The sequence below is a fragment of the Diplotaxodon limnothrissa genome, linkage group LG3 (genome assembly GCF_057381915.1).
Source record: "Diplotaxodon limnothrissa isolate DT_005_m linkage group LG3, D_limnothrissa_male_GT1.1, whole genome shotgun sequence".
Lineage (NCBI taxonomy): Eukaryota > Metazoa > Chordata > Actinopteri > Cichliformes > Cichlidae > Diplotaxodon > Diplotaxodon limnothrissa.
The window spans coordinates 30900024-30924351 of NC_140598.1; the positions used below are offsets into that span (position 1 = coordinate 30900024).

At 40.3% G+C, this 24328-nt stretch overlaps 2 protein-coding genes and 1 long non-coding RNA gene across 3 annotated transcripts; all 3 read right to left on the minus strand.

The window, feature by feature from the left end:
- Positions 1 to 1435: 1435 nt before the first annotated feature.
- On the minus strand, positions 1436 to 3765 carry LOC146635335 (butyrophilin subfamily 1 member A1-like). Its single transcript, XM_085350512.1, has 3 exons — positions 3696 to 3765; positions 2066 to 2389; positions 1436 to 1839 (listed from the first exon to the last, which is right to left on the minus strand). The coding sequence occupies exons 1-3, from the start codon at positions 3763 to 3765 to the stop codon at positions 1679 to 1681; spliced, it is 555 nt and encodes a 184-aa protein (XP_085206638.1). The 3' UTR covers positions 1436 to 1678.
- A 10854-nt stretch (positions 3766 to 14619) lies between these two features.
- LOC146635336 (uncharacterized) lies at positions 14620 to 18991 on the minus strand. Its single transcript, XR_014905470.1, has 4 exons — positions 18220 to 18991; positions 17551 to 17624; positions 17260 to 17344; positions 14620 to 14751 (listed from the first exon to the last, which is right to left on the minus strand). It is a non-coding gene; the product is annotated as an uncharacterized LOC146635336 (long non-coding RNA).
- A 26-nt stretch (positions 18992 to 19017) lies between these two features.
- Positions 19018 to 22246, minus strand: LOC146635337 (uncharacterized). Its single transcript, XM_085350091.1, has 4 exons — positions 22023 to 22246; positions 20746 to 21087; positions 20016 to 20131; positions 19018 to 19041 (listed from the first exon to the last, which is right to left on the minus strand). The coding sequence occupies exons 1-4, from the start codon at positions 22090 to 22092 to the stop codon at positions 19018 to 19020; spliced, it is 552 nt and encodes a 183-aa protein (XP_085206217.1). The 5' UTR covers positions 22093 to 22246.
- Positions 22247 to 24328: the final 2082 nt, after the last annotated feature.

The following is a 24328-nucleotide window of genomic DNA, read 5'->3' on the forward strand; positions in this document are numbered from 1 at the left end:
AGTTTCACTACAGCAGCATACATCATATCCTGTCACCTGTCAATCTGTTAAAGTTTACATAACGACATCTTTACAGCCTGATAGAAAAACTTTGTAAGTTAAGAAGACTTTTATGTAAGTAATTAACGTAAATGTGTTCACTTGTGCCATGTGTTACACTAAATCCCTGCATTGCATTTAAAGTGGACATGAAACATTACATGTGTAAAGGTTAATTTACACCTCTGTCTCTTTAGCAGCAAGTGATTCTTCAACATCGGCTAGCTGAACTGAAACATGAAAATCCACCTGTTTTAAGAGTGAGGAGGAGAGCCAGTTTGAGTCAGGTACACTGGTGGTTCACAAAAGTGACACCCTTTTACTGCTTCTCACTTTACACCAAGTAATCTGATCTGTCACTAGTTAGCTAACATAAACGAATAGAAGTCTATTAGCCAACCAACCCAGTAACATCACATGCGGTACTTGCACAACATGGTGCCAAACATACTCTAAAAATAGAAACTTTATTCCCAGCTTCACAGTGTTAAATCTGTGAAAGCTTTTTAGAGCGTGGCTTTGTGGTGTAAGGTAGCCTTTATACATGTAGCGTTTCACTTGATGTTATTCTATTTAATGAATCCTTCCAGTAGCATGAATGTACAGTGATATAGTTTAATCCTTAATTATAATCATTTTTTCTTATTTGGATGTATAAAAAATATCCATCAATCCATCCACCCACCCTCCATCCTCTGTCTACCAAATCATCGTTACCGTTTAGACCCTGTTTTTAAATGTGAACTTCACACGAGACGTTCTTGTGACTTTCAGTGAATACAAATATGTCTATACAGCATCTGCTTCGATCACTCACACATGGAGGTAAAGCTTTATCTGTGCAAAGAGTCATTTTACTGTAATAGCTACATTAATCTGACAACTTACAGGATATCTTCACATTCACAAATGAAACAGTTTTTGTTAGCATAAAATATAAAGCTTTGTTTACAAAACTGTAAAAACAGGACATTTTACATTATAATTCATAGAGAGGAAAACTAGCTTCACCTTTAAGAGAAAACACTTAATGGAGAGAAGAAAAAATAGTTCCATGTCTATTAATTACTTGATATAATCTGACTTCATGTGATGACAAATTACTCAGTTTCTGTCATGAACTCTTAACAGCTCAGTTTGATTCTTGTGTTTGTGTCTTATAACCAGCTTTGGTGTCATTACACCGAGTCCCACACATCAACAAAAATCCCTGTCCTAATGAGGACACACATATATGATCTTTCTTTTATTATTCAGGTTTCAACACAAAGCAAAGATGACTTCAAAGTGATCACCACAGCTGCTCTACTATAGAAACACGGACAGGTAGAAACACCAATTTCAAGTCTGACTGATCATCTCTGCCTTTGTTACCTGTTCAAGTTCAGACTCTGGCTGCTGGGCTGGGGTCAGCATACACCCACTTTCAGCAACACTCTGTGTTATTGGCTAACTTAGTGTTAGCATGCTGTCTGTGCAAATGGTTGCAAAGAGCCAAAGTTCTGTTAGCAGGATACTGCAGTTTAGCATTGCTCTGTTGTCCTTCTGTGCAAAAAATAAATAAAAGTAATGGCCACATCTCCACTGTAAACCGCTCCACCGTTTTCCTGCTTCATGTAGTGCAACAAAGAGTTTCAGTTCACACATGATAGTACAAACCGTGACGCCTGCGTTTTTTATGTTTTCGGTAAATTAAAAATACACCAGCGATGATGAACATCACAGGAAGAGGCAGACCAGCTCTCAGTCCAACAAATCCATCCTCGTTCACTCCATCTCCACTCTCTCCTCCTGACTGACCTGCAGGTGAGAAACAGGTGTGAGGTGTCAGCTGTCAGGTAGGTGATGAGTGAAGAACAGAACAGAATCAAACTGCTGTCAGACATTATCTACTGCACTCTGATCACATCACTCAGACCAGCTGCTTTCTACAAAGTCTCATCAACAACATCTTTACAAACAAACATCAACAACCAGGAAGCAGCTTCACCTCTGATCACACACACACTCAACTCTACTCACTCACCTGGAGGAGCAACAACTCTCAGGTAGATGCTGCTGATGGACTTCCCATCTAACAAACGACACTCATATGTTCCTGTGTCCTCAGTTTTCACATCCTTCAGAATCAGAGACACATCTCCATCCGTCATCTGTCTGTCCTGCAGATCCACCCGGTCCTTAAAATTCGGATGCTGGTTTGTTGGATCGAGCTGCTCGTCTCGGTACAAAAGGACATATTGTGTCTTCAGGTCAGCTCTGCTCCACTCCACACCTATGATGTCGCTGTTTGGACCTCGACACGGCAGAGTGGCAGTCTGTCCACTATCCGCTGTGATGATTTTGCGATCTGAAAGAAGAAATAATTCAGAGCAGAGAGTTTAATGGGATCAAAGTATAGCAGCCAATCAGAGTAAGGAGCTAAGAGACCACTCAGTGTGGGATTTTCATGTGTTTCACACGGCAGCTCAGGTAACTTTATAATCTTATGAGCCCCTTAAGTCCTTTTATGATCTATCTTTTAATCTAAATTGTTTATTTTCTTGTTTTCGGTGCCGTTTTACTATTAAACTGTTTGGAGATTCTTCATAATCCTTCAAAGATTAGCAGGTCTCCGTCTCTGTGGGAACACTGTGGATAAATGGAACACAGGGAGTTCTCATGACAGTGTTACAGTCCCCTACAACTACAAATGCATTGGTAACAGCAAACAGTCTTTATGTGAGCCTAACACAGCCACACCACATGTGTGGATTGTCAGAGCCCTGTCAATGCTTTCCTGCACAGCTGAAGTCCATGGCTGGCAAAAATGATCCCAAGGCCGCCGGGAAATGTCCCTGTACCCTCCCTGATAGAACTCAGCTCACCTGCACTGAGCTATCTGGTCTTGGGACAGGTATTAGGAGCACATCGGCCTCTGAACCCTTCCTATAGAGGTGGGCAGATCCATGCAAATATCAGTACAGTGATGATATTGGTATCAGATTGAAAATGTGTTCAGAATTTTCAATTTGAGGATGACTGAGCCCATAAATCACAACACACTGCTCCCCCCAACATAATCTGCCTTTATGAATTAAAAGCTATACTGACCCTATATTTACTTGATATTGGATGAATACAAGAATATGTAGTATTGCACAGCATTACTCTTTGGTAAAAATCCTGTTGTAGGCTATAACATAATGTTCCAAGAAAGGGGAACAAAATAAACTGTTGGTGGTAGTAAAAATGCATAACTTTTGCAATTAATTATCCAAAACGGGTCTAGTTTTATGCAGGTTATAGGAAATTATAGGTTATAGTAAAAGCTGTTTTTTTAAAATACATGAATCACTTGGAAACATGCAGTCCATATAGTCTCCACCTCCTCCTGCACACCTTAAACTCCTCCCTCAGTGACAGCGCAAAGCAACATCATTTCTCCGGACCTCGTCGTGTTAGTGAAAAGAAATTGTTGGGAACTGAGCGCAGCACCCCGCCGTGCGTATTTCAGAATAACTGCAAATAAATCGGGTTGCGTGCTGAGTTTCCACAGCACAGGTTAAACAGACACTAATGACACAGATATTATAGGCTCAGTATTACGGACTTTTCAGAGTAATATAAAGTGAACTCTCATACTTCATGTTGCTTTAAAACAGCTTGAGTCTCACCTGCAGAGACCAGCAGGACGCAGACAGACAGTAAACTCCAGCAGAGACACGCAGACCTGCCAGCTCTCATTTCCGTGTTCGGACTTTTCCTTCTTCAGCTTTAAAAAAAAAACTTTAAACTTCCTTATCGATAGATCCTGGGCGTGAGATTATCTGAGTTGTACTTTATTAAAAACATTAACATTTAATGTTGTTTAAATATCCGTGTGTCTTCCGTGATCGTGTCAACGCAAGCAGGGGCGCGGAAGCGGTGGAGGAAGAGTAGGACTACCCAGGGCCCCTGAGGTGGGAGGGGTCTATCCAAACCTGAAACATTTTTTTTTTTAGTTTGCATTTTTTTTGTTTTTTTTAGTAATTAGTGTCATATTTAAATTTCATGAATAAATCAGTCAGGTGACTAAACTTTGATTCCTAACTAGCTGTGATAATACTAGGTGTGATGCCATTTCACCCCTTACAGATAAAAAAATGGTTTAGTCCACCGTGCTGTGGGGCTTGCAGCAGCAGCCTATCTATATGAATGCTAGTGCACACAGTGAGTCATGTCTTTAAACAAGAAAGTAAACTGAAAGAACCAAAATAAACAAAGGAGCAAGAAAACAAACTGAGGACAGTCGACTGCTAACAAAACCCCGACTTTCAGCAGCCACAGTGCAAAAAGCTGTCAGAACTGCTGCCTCTCACTAAAATCAGTTGATTTTGTGCATCAGAATAAGTAAAAGTTTTGTTCTTTCAGGAAACTTTCATACTTACTGTTCAGTTCTCATCCCACCACTAAATTTAACCAACTCGGTCACGTTAAGAAAAAGGTAAAATATCAGTGTAGCAGAAACATGTGAAAAAAACTTTTGTTTCAGATATTTTAACTGTTACCCGGTTATCAAGGAACATTCCCACAACCTCAGTAACATCCATACAGGACCCTCAGAATGCTGCAGTCAAAACTTTTAGTCTTAATTAAACTTTTAACCTCACATGAACTTTATTTCATTTATTTTTGGTGACAGAAACCTGGCGATGACTCCAACCTCCTTGGAGCAGTTTCAACAGGAGGCCGTTCCTTCCTGCTGATGTCAGACTCTTTAATTCAACCACATGGTTTTTATACGATTGCTCTGCTGTCTGCTGTATGTGTGTATTCTGCTGCTGACAGTTCATAAAGTTTCTCTGATTCTGATTCTGAAATGATCATATTAAACGGTTTCTTGATAACTTCACTGTAACTTGTTTATAACATTTGCTATGATTGTGTGGCCAGGTGTTTATTCAGAGAGCAGCAGCAGAGTGAACGAGGCAGGTCTACAGATAAAGTGTAAAGCTCACCAGTTTCTCTTAAGTCACATGACTTCAACTGAAGTCTTTTACAGAAGTCATGTAATTCAAAAGTCCCTGCTGTCTTTACACACAGGACCATTTGCACCACACTTAGAAAATTCTTTGTAAATGTCAGAGATGTGCTAATGTTTCCTCCCTCTGGTGTCAAAGGTCAACTTGGGCGACAGATGAAAGAGTTAGTAAGGATTTAAACAGGGTGAAGTCTCTTTGTGGACCAAATTGTTTGTGGAAATATAAAAAAAGAAGAAGAGGTAATGTGGACTCAGACTCTTCTTTCAAGCAATGCTGCCACTTTGAGGTATAATTTAATATTTCAAACTCTCAACTTTTCTGCAACAGCTTGGGGATGGCCTCTTCCTGTTCTAACAGTGCACAAAAGCAAGTTCCATAAAGACACGGATGATGGTGGATTAATGAGTTTGGAGTGAAAGAACTTGACTGGCCTGCACAGAGACCTGACCTCAACCCAACAGAACATCTTTGGGATCCATTTGAGTGCAGACTGTAAGTCAGGCCTTGTCATCCAACATCAGTGTCTGATGTGACAAATGCACTTCTGGAGAATGATCGAATATTCCCATTAGCACTCCTAAACCTTGTGGAAAACCTACACAGAAGTGCAGAAGCTCCCATTGCTGAAAATAGTGGGACAACATTATATTAAACCATATGGATTAAGAATGAGATGCCACTTAAGTTCATATCCGAGCAAATACTTTAAAATGTATCTGGCCTGTCTGGTCTGATAATGGAACTAATCTTGTTGGTACTAAGAAAGAGGCTAGGGGGGAAGAGTTGAGATCAGTAAAATACCATGTTTGAGGGGAGTAAGCTAAGGGTCACTGATTCCTCTTTTACACGGCAAACAGGTGACAAAGGTCTCCAAATCCTGTTCAGTGAAGCTGAAGCAATCCTCAATAAATTGCCCAGCACTTCTATATCCTGTGAACTCTTTTGATGTAGAACCTTCTACACCAAAAACTATACTTTTATTCAACCCTCAACCTGTTTTCCCTCAGCTTTCCAAGGCTGGTGGAAACAAGTACAGTACCTGGCTTAAGTTACATAAAAGCATTTCATCCTTGCCTTGTTGCTTTAATCTCACTCACTTTGATCTGTTCTTAAAACATTATGTTTATTTCATGTCTTATTGCGTGAAACAGTGCTGGATGTGTTTGATGGTAATGAGGTGTCTCAGGCTAAGGGCCAACTTGAACTGGCACTACAGAAAGCTGTAGAGATGCAATTCTGGAGACAAATCAACTAAATGACTTCTCTGCAGCTCAGTTCAGTCCAAACAAAAGTGGTTTAAATAACGGAGACATGTTGTTCTTTAGCTTTGGGTGGTGAAAAAATGTGGCAGGTGACAATGATGAGGAAGCGGAGGATTTTTTGCCATTGTTTGTGGTTTTATGTACTCCAGATTCTCTTTGGTGGTGGATTATTAGTTTGTGAGCAACTCTTGACCAAAGCAAAACCGACAAGGAGCTGACCTTATAACGTAGCAACAGCAACAAATAAATTTATTTTGTTTTTCATTTTCATCATTTTAATTTGCTGTTCTGTGAGGTCATGACAAAAAGGTTGGAAACACAGTTTTTCCAGTTTGCAAGAAGACAAATCGTGTGCCTGTCAACATGAAATATGATCGATAATCATGAATATTTTCAGTAACTCAGTCAGTAATTTTAGTGTATCTGTGAAAAAAAGCTGAAAAACATCCCTCTGATTTATTTGAAGTGTAAGCAAAGGCACCACATTCAAGAAAAGGAAATTGGGTGGTTGTTACATTTACAGTTTACTAACTTAGAATTTGAACAAAACAATTTAATGTTTCTATGCTCAACATAATTAAATCATGTGGGATCTGCATGAAATTCAACAACTTAATTTGATCTTGTGTCGATGACATGATACAATCTAGTGAGAATAGTTTATTGCCTGGACTTATGAAATTCACAAGATCACACGAGATTTCAAACCACAGGAAAATCACTGGGGTTATTAGAGGAAGACAACTATGTGTACGCTGTTGCTATTTATTGTGGTTTAACCTGTCAAGGACAAAAACGTAAAGAAAATTCTGCATCAAGCCTTGTAACCACAGATTTCCTACTTTTGGGAAGTCAGGCTTGACAGCTTGGTGGCGCGGTGGTTACTTCACAGTAAGAAGGTCCTGGGTTCAAGTCTGCAATCCAGCTAGTTAGCAGTGGGTTCCCTCTGGGTACTCTGGTTCCAACAGTTAAAAGTCATGCAGTTATTGGGGTTAGGTTAGTTGGGAAATATTCTCCAGCGTTAGCCCTGCAATAGACTGGTGGCATGTCCAGGGTGTGCCCCGGCTCTCGCTCTATCACATTTGGGATAGGCCCAAATGACCTGTGTGATTTAACTCAGTTGTTTAAGGTGAAAAACCTCTGTGTGCAACCAATGTCTACTACTGAATTAAGTAAATCCAACATGTTCTCTTTTCATTGCAGAGAGGTTCTGCTTTCTGCTTTTCTAAAGTTTTGGGGAAACAAGAATGCTGACACCAAGTCAAATAGAAGGAGGAAGAAGGTGAAGAGGAAGAGTAATGTTTTTATTTGAAGAAACAGTGAATTGATTAAATACAATTTAGATTAAACAGGTGGGATTCTCTCTGCAGGTACACTTACAACCACAGCTACAGTGCGAGCCACCATGGAAACAGTGCCCCCTTCCTCAGCTCCACTCCCTGATTGCAGCTCCATCCAGCTTGCATTCAGAGTGGTCCTCCACCTGCTGGTGTTTTGTCCATACTTTATCTCCACTCTCCTCGTGGTGTCTTTGTATCGATGCAGAACCAAAGGTAACACTGAATCACTGACTCATCACTCAGTGTACTAATGATGAACTAGTCTCCCTGTGTAAACTAGTCTTTCTACATATTTACAGGAAATTTCCTTTGTGCTTCTCATAATGATGAGAATAATGATGTCATCACTGATGTCACCACAGAGCATCACCTCTGAATCGCCTCTATTGTGTCTCAGTGATCTCTGCAAACTTTATATCAGTAATAAATAAAGCTGTGCATTTATTGTCATTTCTACAAAGAGGTCTTCTGTCATCTGAGTGTTAGAGATGATTTATTTCTAGTAACTTTTGTTTTTCAAAGTAGGAGTCTAGAAACAGTCTCACTGTGAAACAGACTGAACAGCTGATTGTCTTTGTTTTAAAACTGACTTCACAGCTAAAACACATTTAAAAACAATATTACTGTAAAAGTAGAACAGTGAAAGTTTATCATCTCGGCCACATCTGATCACCAAACCTGCTGCCTTTCATCCACCCTCCACTGTGCTCCGCCTCAGTGGTCAACTTCACCTCCTCAGCTCTCCTGCTCAGACCTGATCCTGGATTTCATTCTTTATTTGCTCAGATCAGTTCTCCACACTCTGGACTCTCTGCTCAGGTCCACTTCCCAGCTGCTCTGCACAGTCAGTGTCACGGTCCTGGCTCGGTGACCCAATGTTTTGACATTTGTATCATTATTCATCTTTATTTTCCTCATTGTTTAGTCTGTTAGTGTTTTGGTTTCTATTTTGGAATTCTAGTTCTTAGGTTTTGGTTCCTCTGCTTCTCATGTCACTCCTGTCCTTGTACTCTGTGTTCCCTTCAGTGTCTAGTCCGTGCCTCTGCTGTTTTACTTTGACGGGCCCTTGTCTCATGTCAATGTTTCTAGTTTTGCTTCCCCTTGGACTCCTCAGGTGTGATTACTCCCTGCTGTGTCTCATCTCCTTGTTTGCCCTCAGGGTATTTAAGCCCTGTGTTTCTTTCTGTACCCTCATGGTTGTGTTTCCCTGTGTGCCATTGTGTGTGTTTAGTTTATATCATTTCCCAAAGTACTTTGTATTGTTTTACCAGCCAGCAAATAAAGCTGGGCTGTTTTGAGTTTACTCTTCGCCTCTGTGAGTCTGCATTTGAGTCCTCTCCTGCCTGCACACAGCCAGGAGCCTGCCCAGTTTCCAGACAGTCGGTCACACACTCCCCACTCTGACCAGCTCTGCTCTGGCTCAAAATCCTCAGCTTAACCACAAACCCCTATATATTTATGAATCATATCTAGCCAGCTTTGCCTCGTGCAACAGCAGCCTTCAAGTTAAAATCTGTGTAAACAATAACCTGGCCCCAGAAGTGGCTCCATATTCATTTCTATAAGGTGAAATGACTTCCTTTTTTTCCTTTTTTTTTTTCCTTTTGACCCCACTCACCCAAACTTTCAGTATTTGATGATTAACCCCATTTTTGGAAAAGCCATGAAATATGGGATCATTAGGTTTTGTTTCTTAAAGAGTTGCAGGAATTTTAAATTTCCAATGGGAGTCTAGTGTTAACAGAGTGGACAGACAATACAGACACAAACAACATGATGCAGACACTAGCAGCATGTCGGAGGACTACAGGGAGGGTGTGAGACCTTTACAGGATGGTGCAGTAACAGAAACTTGTTCCTGAATGCAGAAAAGACCCCAAACAAAACTGGTATTCGACTTCAGAGGAAAGCGGCCCATGCACACCCCGATATGATAAGGACACTGCTGTGGAGGTTGTGTAGCATGTAAGATTCCAGAAAGTCTGCCCTCGACCCCGTACGCCTCCTTCATTGTATAATTTAAAAAAAGTTTGCCATTACCTGAACGTCCTCATAGAAGAGCTCATCTCACCTGTCCTTTCTACTTAACTTTATTCCATATTTTACGGCCTCAGATCACATACCAATGAAACATCTCAGTAAAAGTAAAAATGAGACAAAAGGAAGATTTCTGCCTTTATTTCTGTCAATAATGGTGCACAAAACAGCTAAAGTGTCCAGATGTGCCATTGCAGTGCAGAAAGGGTTCTGCATGGGAAAGAAGTTAATATTTACTCTATGAAATCATGATAACATCCACTGCTTGATGGAAAAATCTCACATTACATGGAACGTATTTTTCAGATTTAGAGATTCTCTACAAAGTGATTACATCTGCGATAGCCGTCAGATGTTTAGATAATTTTAACAAATGTGTGTCCTTATTCTTCATGAATGAAGTTTTTTGTTTTTAAACACTCTGCGGCTTTCTCTTTAATAAATGAATGGTTTCCTTTTAAAGGTGGCTGCCCCCTGTTGCCCAAACATGTGCTACACCAACACAAAGAAGCAGGAAGAAAAAGCAACATCTGTCTGTAAAAACTATTTCAACATGGGAATGATCCACTAAAGAGACAGACTCTGTCAGTCCAGAGTATTTTGTAAAACTGGCACAGAAAAGACATCTTTGTATTTGCATAGTATCTATAGAAAACCCACTCAGACATGGAGACTGAAAGTGGAGAGCATGACATGTCCACAGAGAGACCCCAACTGAGGACACTCATATCAGGATCCTTCTACCTGTGATGCTGCAAAAACCTGGAGCAGAGAGTAAGATGAATGGATCTAAACTGCCTGATCCGAATCCTGAAGGTTCCTCAAATCTGTCATGACCCGTCTGTTAAGTTCCACAAACATTTTAAAGATGGATGCAGCATGTGTGATGACACTATCTGGTTTTGGTCTCCACATTTTAGCATCAATGATGTCACCACGTTGTTGTTGTTTTTTTTTGTTTGAAAGCAGAAGTGACCATATTTGGACAGGGGTGGGTGGTAAATTATGAGCTCACGGTGCCAAGCTTAGTTGCTTAGCATGCAGATTGAACAACTTTTAGAGACTAGCTTCTAGTTTGACCTGCTCCCCTCAGGCAGGAGGCTCCGGTCCATTCGCACCAGAACCTCTCGCCACAAGAACAGTTTCTTCCCCTCTGCTGTTGGACACATGAACAATAACCACATGACTGTCCCCGCCACTCACACATGACCCTACGCTGTGTCACTGCATCATTTCATGTCTGGCACTGATCACCACCTGCACTCATGTATATATCCTTCTACGTAGCACTCTTAATTCTTATTCTCATGTATATATCTCATGTATATCTCATGCACATATCTTTCTTTCTACATAGCACTTTAATTCTTATTGTTTGCACTGAAGCACCGCAGCAAATTCCTAATGTTGTAAACCTCAACATCTGGCAATAAACCCATTCTGATTCTGATTCTGATTCTGACATGAGAGGAACTGCAGGTTTTGGCACTTAGGTGCAGGCTTCAGTTTACAGCTCTGCAAGTTGCTGCTGTAAATGCTGGTAAAATGTTCTGTGTAGATTTAATGATGTGGATGACTGATTTATAATAAGTTACATAATTTCATGAATATGTATATAGTTTGTGTTAAAATGTCTTTATTTGAAATGTGCATGTGTACAGTGTAAGAGTTAGTCTCTCGTGAGAATACCCTTAAGGAGAGTACACGAGACTTTTTATGGACTGCAAGGGAGCAGATGTCTCTCATGAAGCCTGTTAAGCTAAAAGTTTACTAAAAGAAAAAGCAACACAAGGACTTAAGGACCTCTTTTCAGGACAAGCAGTCAATGAGGTATTTGTCATTTGAGAAATGTTTTTATTTGTGTTTGGACTTAATATGTGTACTGTAACGTTGCTAATTGGTTTGTACTGTTGACTGTTGACCAGTTCTCACGGCGTATTGATGTAGTGGCGTATCGGCATACTGGTGATGGTGAAGCTGAGGACAGAAAGCCCAAGTAATAAACGCCCGTTTCAAAGAACCGACCTGTGTCTGTGTTGTCGTGAAGAGAGCTACAGCTGCTTTGTGAGGTAATGACAAAAACACTTTTTGCAGTCTACAGGAAAATGAATCTTGTGTCCGTCAATATGAAACAGGATTGATAAAGAAATCAAATATTTTCAGTAATGCAGTCATTAAGTTCAGTTTATCTGTGAAAAAAGAGCAGAAACACATCCCTCTGACTTATTTGAAGTGTACGTGAAGGCATCACAAAGGTTCTGCTTTTGCAGGGTTTCGGGAAAACAAGAATGTTGACACCAAGTCAAACAGAAGGAGGAAGAAGATGAAGAGGAGGAGCAATGTTTTACTTGAAGTGACAGTGAATTGATATCAGTGTTGGTCTGATATCAGTGAGCAGTAAGATGGAGGAAACGTCTCTGCTGTGTCTGTTCTGTAAGTTCACTCTGTGTTTTTCATGCCTCTGCTGTCTTTGACTGGGATGGAGATCCTATGGGCTGTTTTAAGGAGGAGGAGGAGCCCAAAAATAGGGACAGTGGGTCCCAAGAACCGCTATGTTTAGCAAGTTTGAATGTATTTCTTTGAACTGTGTCTCAGGGTTTGCTTCTGTTTTTAATTCAAAGCTGAGATTTTTGTTGAATTTTTTTGTATTTATTCTGTTCTTATTCTGATGAAATAGCACAATTCAATGCATATATACATATTTCATCATACAGTATTCATTTTCAGTCACATGACCAACTCACCACCGTTGTCCAAAACATTACTTCATTGTGACAGTCAGCAGTACTGCAGTCTTTTTCTTTATCACCTGTCCTGAGCCAAAACTACTTGGATCACCTATCCATGGAAGAAAAACAAAGATATGAAGAGAAACTATAAATTTGTTTTAAATCCGGAACCTCTCCTGGTACTAAAGAGCTGATCTGTTTCAAACTGCTGTTTCGTTTCTTGTAGAATAAATTATTTTTTTTCTTACTAATCTTTAATAGTATCGTAGTGTTTCACTGCCAAACATGTTGTACTGACCAGAACTGACCATGTTTGGATAAATGAGTAACATGCTGTGGCCAGCTAATCCTTACTAGCTCAGCTAGCATATTGCCTCTGTAACCAGGCTCAATCACTTTGCTGGCTGTTCAAAAAACATCACTTGTCTCTGTGTTGTGTAGTAAATGATGAACGAGACTTGCTTATCCTTTAGTTCTTATTAACAGTCATCAGTGGAGATTATTTTATTAAAAGTCAGACAATATACAGTGGTCATATTCTCCATATAGTGATAGCAATAATACCAATATGTAATGGTCCCAGAAAGTGTACTGTGATGCAGAGTGCTGTGATCTACAACTCACTTCAACCTTGTCCCCTGTAATCTGGCAATGTTTTAATGCTGCCAGTGGCATTTATTCACTGCTTATGAGAGAGGGCGCTATTGAGCCAATAACCCTCACAATACTGTGGTTAACCTGGCATACACTATAAACATACGACATAAACACTGTTACACGTCCATAGAAAGTGTAAGCCCAGCATACAGACGCCTGCTGGTCAGTGGTAAACAGTAAGTACATCGGCTTCATCATTCATCTCCAGATCTCACTGGTAAGGCTGTAACACAAAGAATGAAAAAACAGGCTTTACAGACAAATGATAAAATCAACACTTTCCATAATATATTCTACATTTTTAAATTGATTTTTAAAAAACATTTCTAAAAAAAAAGAAAAATGCAAACACTCCCTTCAGGTCTGGTCAGTGAAGGCATCACACAGGTTTTGATGTTGCCTTCATGTTTTGCTGTCAGTTGAGAATTTCTTCTCACTGCAGACAGTCTCCTCTTCAATTATGTCCTGATCTGTTTCAGAAACACAATCTCCTCTGAATGTGTGAAAATCTCATACTTCCTGTCACCTTTACACATTCAAATAAACGTTCTTCTTTCTTCCACTGGATGTATAATATTCACATAAACCTTGATGGTAAGAGAAAAATGAAAGCTGTATATTATTGCTTATTAGGTCTTCTTTTTCATACAGTTACATTTGATTTTCTTTTCGTGACTCATGTGTTTTATAGAGAAAAGCTTAGATTTGAGCCACAAACAATATTATATTTATATGTGCAATGGTGGAGAGCAAAGACGTTGTAATAAAGTATGGATAACTGGTTAATATACATATGTAACCCTACCTCTTTTGATAGTTTTGCTGGCTTTGCTGGTGTGTAATAAATATGTATATTTTGTGAAATTAAAGATTTTATTTATCTATTTGATTAGATTTTAATTTTTCCACTTTGTATAACCACATTTTGATGTTTGATTCATGGCTGACAGAAGTGTCGAAGCAGATAGTTTGAGTCCAATGTGACGTTTCCGTAGAGATGGTTTAACCCCTCTCTGCATTAAAAATGATTAAAAAGGTCAAATAAGTAACATTTTAAAATGAAAAGAACCAGTACAGGCATGATAATCACAAATAGAGTAATTAAATGTCACAAACATAGCTTGGCAAATTAAAGAGTTAAACTCTTGAGTAGCCACTTTTTTATAACATGCTGTGTGATGACAAGGGGTCCAACATGAGCCTGGAAAATGTTTTTCATTATCATAATTTTACACTGCATTTATTTCTGATGCGACATCCTGAGCGGTGTTTTATGTGGATTCATGTCTACTTACCAACTTCTTTAATCGCTACATTAAGATATATTAAAGTCCACAGAGTTTTTTAAAATGGTTGTGAGTGCCTTGAGGTAAATGTTGTCATTTGGTGCTAAATACAATAAATACATAAATAAAACTGAATTGAATGTTACTAATCTCTTTCTTGTTGATGTATTTGGGGATTTAGACCAAGACATTGAAATCAGATGAGGAATTCCCCCACACGGTCATAACTAATGGACTGACTGGACTCATAACACAGACTTGCAGGATTAAGTTCAGTGCGTTTATTTACAGTGAAGTAACAACAGAATGTGACAACAGAAGGATTTCCAGTTAGTGAATCCAAAGCTTCAGTTCAGGCAGGTCCACAGGAATTCTCTCTCTCAGTGGGTCCCAATTTCCTGCAGAGAGGGTAAGATGAGGTGAATGAGCCGAAGCATGCAAAGTTTTAGACTGAAAGAGCCGACTTCCATAACTGTTTCTGAGCCTAATAATGCAGCATCTGATGAAATCCCTCCTCCATCATAAGTAGTGGGCAACTGATCAGAGCTTTACCAGTATGTGAGTTAATGAACCCAGGTGTGCGGAGCTGAAGCACGAGAAGCAGAGGAAGAACCTGCCCTTTGAACACAGGGTGTCTCAGCCTCTTAATATGCTGGTTAGATAAGGTAGAGTGCAATGTTATTCAAGTGTAGTCCATGAAGGGAGATGAGTGAATTCATTTAAACAGGCACCTTATCAAGTGTTAAAAAAAAAAAAGAAAAAAAGGACAAATTCGAAATTATTGACCCACAGAAGGATGAATAAACAGAATGAAATATAAGACAAAAAGAAGGCCTGTCATTTATTTTTAGAAGCCACCCATCTCACATGAGCTCTTTAAAGTTTTCTCTAATTGCTTCTCAGAAACAGATTAAATATTGAGACCTTGTCTGTCATTGCCCCTCTAAAGCTACATCCACACTAGCCCGGACAGATTTGAAAACTGTTTTCATCTGAAAACGCTCCACATCCACACTAGCGTTTTCAGTTGTTTTGACAGATTTGTGCGTCAACATTGAAACAGACGAAAACTCTTACGTTCCAGTACTGCGCATGCGTGAAACGCAAGAAGATTCGACCTGCCTCATTTCTATCTGCTGTTTATTTACTTTCCGGCTCTCTGAAACGTTGCGGCAAACGGTTGAGGAAAACCACCAAGTTTTTTTAAATGGACAAACAATGAGGTGGAGTTGCTGTTGCAAGTAACGCAAAAGCAAAAAGTTGCAAAAGCGAGAATTAAAGAATTTGAAGAAAAGCTATCTGAAGCATGTACAAACTGATATTAATCTTTAATAGGGCTGTCAAACTGAGAGCAAACAAAACAACTAACCTACTCTAAGGCTACGTTCACACTGCAGGTCTTAATGCTCAATTCCGATTTTTTGATCAAATCTGATACTACGGGTACTCTAAATGGACCTATCTTCTGTAATGAAATTACAATTACTCACAGGGTTCATACGCCTTTTTCAGGGTCAGGTCTAGGTTAAATTAAGCACCTTTGTTCCCCCTTTTGTTAAGACATAGAAAAAACGCACCACACAAAAATTCTGCAAAAGGAAACTGTCACCTTATATGCATATAGTGTATAAACTCAAAATGCACATTTCACTTAAAAATTAAGATGTGAAAATGTGAACAAATCAACTTGTTAGAGATATCCATCTCCTGTTGCTGCTGCTTCTTTCCTGTATGACACAAAAAAATAGGACAGAGATGTTTGTTTGTTTTTTAAATTAATTCCAAATAAAACTGTTTTATTGCTAACTAGATTGCTGTCTGTATTATTGCTGAAGTCCTAACTGATCCCCTTTAAAGTGTTTGTGCTAATGACATCATGTACAGTCAGACAGGCATGGAGAACAGCACTGACTGGGAGGCTCTGAACTGATCACAAAGTTCAATTCAACCTATAAGACTTTAAGAATGCACAAGCATCTACTTAAAATCTATTTAATTTATCATCCGTGATATTATTATGTACAATTCAGTCCAAATTCGTAGACTCTGACAAATGCATACTCCTTTTCCTCCAATTTGAAGGATGGGTCGGGTGTGTCCTTGGTGGCCCACCATATTCCAGAATTCCTAGCACGGCCCAGCTAATTCCAGTTTCCGCCAATGTCAGCAGCTACTAAGTTTTAATATTACTCCAATTACTCTTTCTGAGTCACAAAATAAACTTTTAAGATATTTTTAGGCAAGAATGTAGCTGTGTAAACTTCAAATATCTGCTCGGTTTATCAAGACATCACATATTTTCAGAAGTGCTGCGACATTTTCGGAGACGTCTGTTAGCAACCAGCTCGACAGCTAGCCGGGGCAATAACAGTGAACCCCCCCGCTGTCTTTCGCTACTCAGGTTAAACATGATATAAGTCACTTAGAGAACTTAAAAATGTTAATTTGGCTTTTTTCAGTGTTTTATTTGTTTGTGAGTAAATCGGTTTGGCTGAGATTAAAGTTATAGTTTTCACACAGCTGAATAAAAGTCAAATGGAAAACTGATTATCAGAAATGTGAGATGATCGAGAATTATGCCAGTATCCTGTTATATTTTAGACAGAAATGAGCAGACGGCCGAGTTTATTAAACTCAGCCAAGACAGCTGGTGATGCAAATCTGAAGGCTAGACCGTCCAGTTTCACAGCCGCTCACTTCTGGCCTACCCGACCTTCTGAGGACCCGGCCCACGTAGACCGCGAAGGCCGGGTCCTCAGGAGGATGCAGCCTATGAATCTGGACACCCCTAATATCATACATTATCCAGGTATTGCAGTATAGTATGCTGCAGCATATTTATGGGTGGAGCCTAGTTAGTGCTCTGTGTGTGGCTTATTTAGTGATTCAAATACACAACAACGCACCATTAAACTTTGAGGCGCTGATGACTCTTGTTGATTTCTCAAGACACAAAGGTGAGGCCTCTTCACTCCTGTGACACCAGCTAGTCTGCAGAAAGAGCAGGAGAACACATATCTTTAGCAGGGCCATGCAGAAATGTTTAAAAGGGTTGATGCTTAAAGTTAAAAAGGGGCACAGATCCAGGCTGGAGAACAACAACACACATTTATCAAGAATCTAATATGGAATCATATCATACTATATCACTGTCATCAGGTGGGAACAATGCAAAGCAAACGCAGTTTATGTTTTACCTGATGGGGTGCAATGTTGCTGTTGAGGGGTTGCTGCTGCTGCTGATGGTGCTGGAGGACAGGGCTGTGTTGATCTGAGGCATTAAAGAGTCCATAGGAAAGATGGTAGCTGATTAAACAAGTCTTATGACATAATAATAAAATCCAAAGACTGGTGACACTGCTTGGAACCATAAGGCTTGTTGCCTAATGGTTCCAAGCAGTGTCACCAACTGTGAGAAATAAACTAGGCTCTGCTTGTGAATCACTCATTGCCTCTCTTTCTCCTTTCATCTCCTCGTCTCATGTATCATCTCCACTTGCTGTCCATCTGATAGTTATAGTAATAGTTAAATATTATTGTTGAGGGCACAGGCAGGACTCTACATGCACACACACATAAAAAAAACATTTGCCTCAAGAAAAGGGCACTTGGGGCATCCATCAGGAAAGGGGCAGGTGCTTAAGCCCATCCCCCCCCCCCCCTGCACGTACCTGATCTTTAGTAAGGCTAAGCATTTGCATTTAGGTAAAACTAGTAAAGGTACATACTGCCTTACTGTTATTGGAAGGAAAAGGAACATGTTATGTGACCCCTCCTTACACAGATTTAATACGATTATAAAGTCTTACACTTGTCTTGCCTGCTAAATTATGCTTTCAGCTGTTAGGTGGCTCTAGGCGGTGTACCTGCACTCCAAGTTGACCTGGCCCATCTGGTGTCATGGTTTGCATGGAAGCCCACGTCCTCAGGAAACCCGTTTCATTATTTTAGCCCTGTTGAGGTTCTAGGATTTAACTACATACAAACTTCACTGTCATGATTTCATGTTCTAGATGTTGTCGGATCTGAAAGAGACTGAAAAACAAACAGGTAGTTTTACCCTTTTCTTTTCCAAACATTGTTTACTAGCAAGCATAAACCACTGCACACACACAGTTCATGTTTTAAGTCTAGATGAAATTACACATTTGAGTGGTTGCATCTAGCCACTTCTTCCAGATCATATGCGGGACACACAGTCACTCGCAATCTAGTCATGATACACAATCTCCTCTGTCAAACCCGAGGCCTCCTTCTGGTTGGACAAGGCTGGAAAAACCTTAATGGGCTCCTTTTTATGTGAAGGAGCGGCAACTTTACTCTCAATTGACCAAGCTCCTCACCCCATCTCTAAGGGAGAGCCCAGCTCCTCTATGAAAGACGCTCATCGATCCACATCACCGCAGATGTGTGCATCAGAGCACCAGGACCTCTGCCCGATCCACAAATCCAAAAGTAGTGTCTCACAGAAGAATTGACCCATATAGCTTCTTCAGCTTGAGCCCGGCTGGGCCAACTGATCATCGCCCTTGAGCCTCTCTCCAGGCTTGGCTACAGGTTAGGACCCTGGTAGCCATGTTCCAGGCAGGGTACGCTGGCTACCATGATTTTTTTGGTATAAGAGTGACCCAAATCACTTTTTGCTGCATATTCTTTTGTTTAGATCATGACCCACCATGCTCATACGACTACAGATGTCAAATACACAACGTATTTAAAATAGATATTTATTTTAGTTTTGCAGTAGTGGAAAATAAACAGCATGTCGCTGCATTCCTTGCTCTTTTATTGTCGTGTGGCGTAAATTTCCCAGACGGTGGCGTGTTGCATTTCCCATCTGCCGACCTCCTAGATGGCGACACGTGCTTGTATTCTCCAACCGCCGATCTCCTAGATGGCGACACGTGCTTGTATTCTCCAACCGCCGACCTCCTAGATGGCGACACGTGCTTGTATTCTCCAACCGCCGATCTCCTAGATGGCGACACGTGCTTGTATTCTCCAACCGCCGACCTCCTAGATGGCAACACGTGCTTGTATTCTCCAACCGCCGACCTCCTAGATGGCGACACGTGCTTGTATTCTCCAACCGCCGACCTCCTAGATGGCGACACGTGCTTGTATTCTCCAACCGCCGATCTCCTAGATGGCAACACGTGCTTCTATTTCCCCATTCACTGAACTCCCAGGCGGGGTTCGGCTTGCCTTCCTCATCTGCCAATGTATTCTTTCAAATTGCATCAAGACCAAATTTGGGTTGGGGGTGATGGGTGGGGGGACTTATTGGCCTATGTCAATTTATGACATAAGGTAAAAGATGACTGGTGACTCTAGACTTGTCACCAGTCATCAGACTGGGAAGAAGCTGTAGTAACTATCTGTCAGGGACCTTTATGCTTTATGCTCAAAACCCCCTCCACTTTACTGCAGTGGAAAGGTTTGTGTAGAATTTGAGCTTTGCGTTTGTGGTCTCACTTAGAATTGTTAGACCACTGAATTATTTGCAGATTATTAATGTTATTTGCTTTGTTTCTCAGTCAGATTCATTATTAGAAGGAGGAGAAAAGGGTGAATTCTTTTTACAGCAATTTATAAGCCACTTTATAGCAACTGGCGCACATACACAACCACACACAACCACACCAAAACAAAACAGACTGACTGCCAGCCCAGGATGTTCTCTACTGGCTCCATCCTCCTTCCCTCCATCCTCCTTCCCTCCATCCTCCTTCCCTCCATCCTCCTTCCCTCCATCCTCTGTGTCTCCTCCTGTCTGACCTGCAGGTGAGAAACAGGTGTGAGGTGTCAGCTGTCAGGTAGGTGATGAGTGAAGAACAGAACAGAATCCATTTCCTCTTCAAACTGCTGTCAGACATTATCTACTGCACTCTGATCACATCACTCAGACCAGCTGTGGCTCAGAAGGTAGAGTACGTCAGGTCGTGATTTAATCCCTCTCGGATATATGTCAAAATATTCTTGAGCAAGACACTGAACCCCAAAATAACCCATGCTGCTTTCACTGATACGATGATATTCTGATATTCCCCACCATGTATTATCCATTTGAATCATTTCAAATTATGGAAAAGACTTTCATTTACATAGTGCTTTTTATTTAAACACGGCATTCAGTCAGGTTTGTAGTTTTGTCTCTGTATATCATCTGCCATTTTTAAACAATATTCTATTTTTCAGTTACAGAAAATATTTTGCTTGTCCAATTACTTTACTCTGGCAAAAAAGGAGAAAGAGATACAAGTCCCCTTCAAAATATATTTCAAGAAATGAAAGTAGGGGTGTTTCTAGATTTATTGTACCATTTAGCTTTGTACTACACCCACCCGGTGGTATACCCAGGGGAGGTAATGTTGTGAATAAGCCTGTCTCACCTGGGTCAGTAACGTTGAGGCAGACCGTTTTATTAAAGTATCTTCCACTATGGTCCACCCCTTGAAGCTCGTATGTCCCACTGTCGTTGCTGGTCAGGTTCTTCAATGTTACAGAGACTGTGCTGCTGATATTGCTACAGTCCATCCCCTCCACCCGACCCTTGATTGACTCCTCCTGGTCACTGGGACGTGTTGGTGTTGAGTCTTGGCAGTAGGAGATATATTTATCATTGTTTTTATATTTTTCAAGTCTTTTTAGCCATACAGATGTGGTGTCAGTGGGAACCTGAAATGTCAGATTGACACTCATCCCAGGATGTCGTAAGATCTGCTGGTCTGAAGCTGAGGAAAAGAAAAGAAAACAGAGTGAGGACTCATCACCTTCACAGCAGCCAATCTGCTTCTGTTCAGAACCACCCACCAAACTACTGAGCCAAACTTTAACACTAGAAGTGATTCGCTCGCTGTAAATCACTTTTAAGCAGACATCTGATGACCCTCTAATGTACTTGTACTGAAAAATGCCCACTTTATGTTGCCAGCACTGCACAACCAAATATTGTTCACCGTGTGTGGTGTAAGTCACCATGTTGTTGGGGATCACTTCCAGTGTGTATAAGGCTTCAGTGCAGGGTTAAGAGACAGGATGTGCTTACCCTGTGACCAAAACGCATTTCCAAAATAGTCATCTACCTCCCATTTAAAACTCTGAATTAGAATCCCAAAATTCCTCACTAACCAATAAATCTCTCTTTGAGGTGACACCGCACAGGTCTCAGTGGATCATGTCATTTAGACTGAGATCCTACTATTCACATTTTTAGGCCCAATAGCTGTGTTTTACACAGGAACAGCCACAGACTCTAAACGTTTTCCGTGACTCGCCGTCAGGAGCTGTCCACTGAACCAGTGACATTAGAAACAGGACTGTAAACAATGTACATAGTCTTTAGTGATCGTGTGTTGAGCCACGGGTAACTTTGCGGATTTTACCTGTTACCACATGTGGGGACCGGTCTATAGTTATTTTTTCTAGACGTTTCCTTTTCCACTAATTTTAGGAGAACAGTTTGATACGTTTTAAAGCCTGAGTTTACTCCTCAGATTTGCATACGTTTCTAATCGGTTCAGTCCAGCTTTACTTTTGACGTTAAACCTGTCCGGTCACCAACACACCCATCGACATATTTACAGAATGTGAACTTGTTTATCTGTGAGTTTCTGTAACTTCACAAATCATTACAAAACAGCAGCATTTAAAACCTGCTCAGCCTTACCTGCAGAGCCCAACGAGACGTGGATGACCAGTAAACTCAAGCAGAGACCCAAATATGTCCCAGCACTCATGGCGTTGTTGTGAGTCTTTCTTCTTCGACAATAAAACGTTTTATATTTTATATGCGATAGATCCCCCGCGATAAATAAGTTTAAAAGAAAATACTATTACTAAAAAGTGGAAAAAAACTTCCCTGCGTCTATCCTCCGTGCGTCGTCCTTAATGTCGATGGGTCCACTGAAAACCGGTGAAAACTGGATCTTCACAAGTTCCGCATACTTACACTTAAACCAATCAGCAGGAGGACCTCTATCAACTTATACTACCTGTGAATAAATATTGGTTGAAAGTACACGTGCATGTCTGGGATTGGTCAGTCATCACTGTGCTCTCTGCAGAGGCGGTCCTAGGCTGTTTGGTGCCCCGGGAGAACATCTATCTATCTATCTATCGAGGGAGAGAGAGAGAGAGTATGCAGACGGCTAACAAACAGTCCTTTTAATTTGTTGAGAATAGCAGACAAATCAACAATACATCTCTTCCAATTAATGAAATAATATTATTATGCTGAACACAGTCCAAAAGATCCAATAAGCCACATCAGCGTCTACTCTCTGTCTGTTCAGTATCATAGCCAAGTAGCTAACAAAGATAAACAGAAATTTTCACTATCCCTACCAATAAATGTTATCTTGTTTCAGGATGCATGTCATACATAATACCTGCCATTATCCAGTGACACATCTGCTTACCTGTATCTTTTGCTCCTTTCTCCTCTTCTTTTTTAAAGAAGAAACTGAGCAGCTGTTGGCTTTGACGTTCTCCTGGCTTGGATTTACAACGTTACATTACATCACGTTACACAAATATATTGCACAGGTTGTGTATGAGACTTCAGCACAGCAGCAGCAGCAAGCAGGTGCACCGAGGACCCTCACGCTCACTTTTCGCGTATATGTTTGTGATAGAATTTACAAAACACATCGGTGCAAATTATAAGTGTATATCATGATGTGTGGCGTTTTTGTGTTTGTTGGCCCCCACCACGATGCCACTCTGGGCAACTGCCCATGTTGCCCATGTAAAAAACTGCTATTACTTATTATTACTTATACTTATTTTCCACCCTAATTTACGAATAAATTCTTTACAAATCCTACCATGTGAATTCATGGATTTTTTTTTTCACATTCTGTCTCTCACAGTTGAAGTGTACCTCTGGTGCAAATTACTGACCTCTGTCATCATTTTAGGTGGGGGAACTTGCACAATCGGTGGCTGACTAAATACTTTTTTGCCCCACTGTATAAGAATAATGATGTGGTGACATGAGATACTCTGTGGTCTCATGTCATCACAGAGCATCACCTCTGAATCAGAGCTCGATTGTTTCTTGGTGGGTCTCATTTACATTGTCCTCGTCACCTCTGTTGTGGAGTTGATTTGAATAAACGGACTCTGATGTAGTTCTCTGGATGTTTTTATGTAGAATAAATAACAGTAATTGTAAATATTCCAACTCAAAGGAGGATATTCATCATGTGCTGTCTATGTATCACTGCAGCTATAATGTGTTGTGCAAAGCATTCCTTTTACTTCTCGACTGATTGATGGGACTTTGTTTTCTCTTTGTTGCTCTAGCTTCTTTACCTTATGATATGAAATGCACTGAGGCAACTGCTGTGGTGATTTTTTGCTATATAAATAAAATTGAAAAAGTACTGGATCGATACTATCAAGAGCAATACTTTTTTTCTATCCTTTAAAATCAGTATGTAGCCCATTGAGTTGTGTTATGTTTTTAAATGAAAATATATACTTCAAACTTTACTATGACAAATGTTTGAACCTTTTTTGTGTTGACTAACATGTCTATTTGATTTATAGCCTGTATGAGATTTAAACAGAGAAAGTTGACCCAAAGTGCATTAAAGACAGATACATTTACATTCCATATAACTGCTCTCCCTAACGTACGCTCCCCTAATGGGTTAAAAATATCAGTATCTGCAATACTGAAACTGTATTTACTTGGAATCATTGTTCTATAATCCAAATCTATAGTATTGCACTACTCTTAACTAAAATGCTCATGTAGGCTATAACAAATTTTGGTTGCAATAAAAACTCTAAAACTCATGGACACAACTATCCAAAATTGATCCAGCTTTTTGAAGGCTACGTTTAAAAAAAATAAAAATAAAAATAGCCTAGCTACATAACAGTACAGGTAATGACTTGTTTATGTTGCATATATGGTTTGTGTCACGGCTGCCGAGGCGAGCCGTGTGGAGTTGGAAGAAGGAC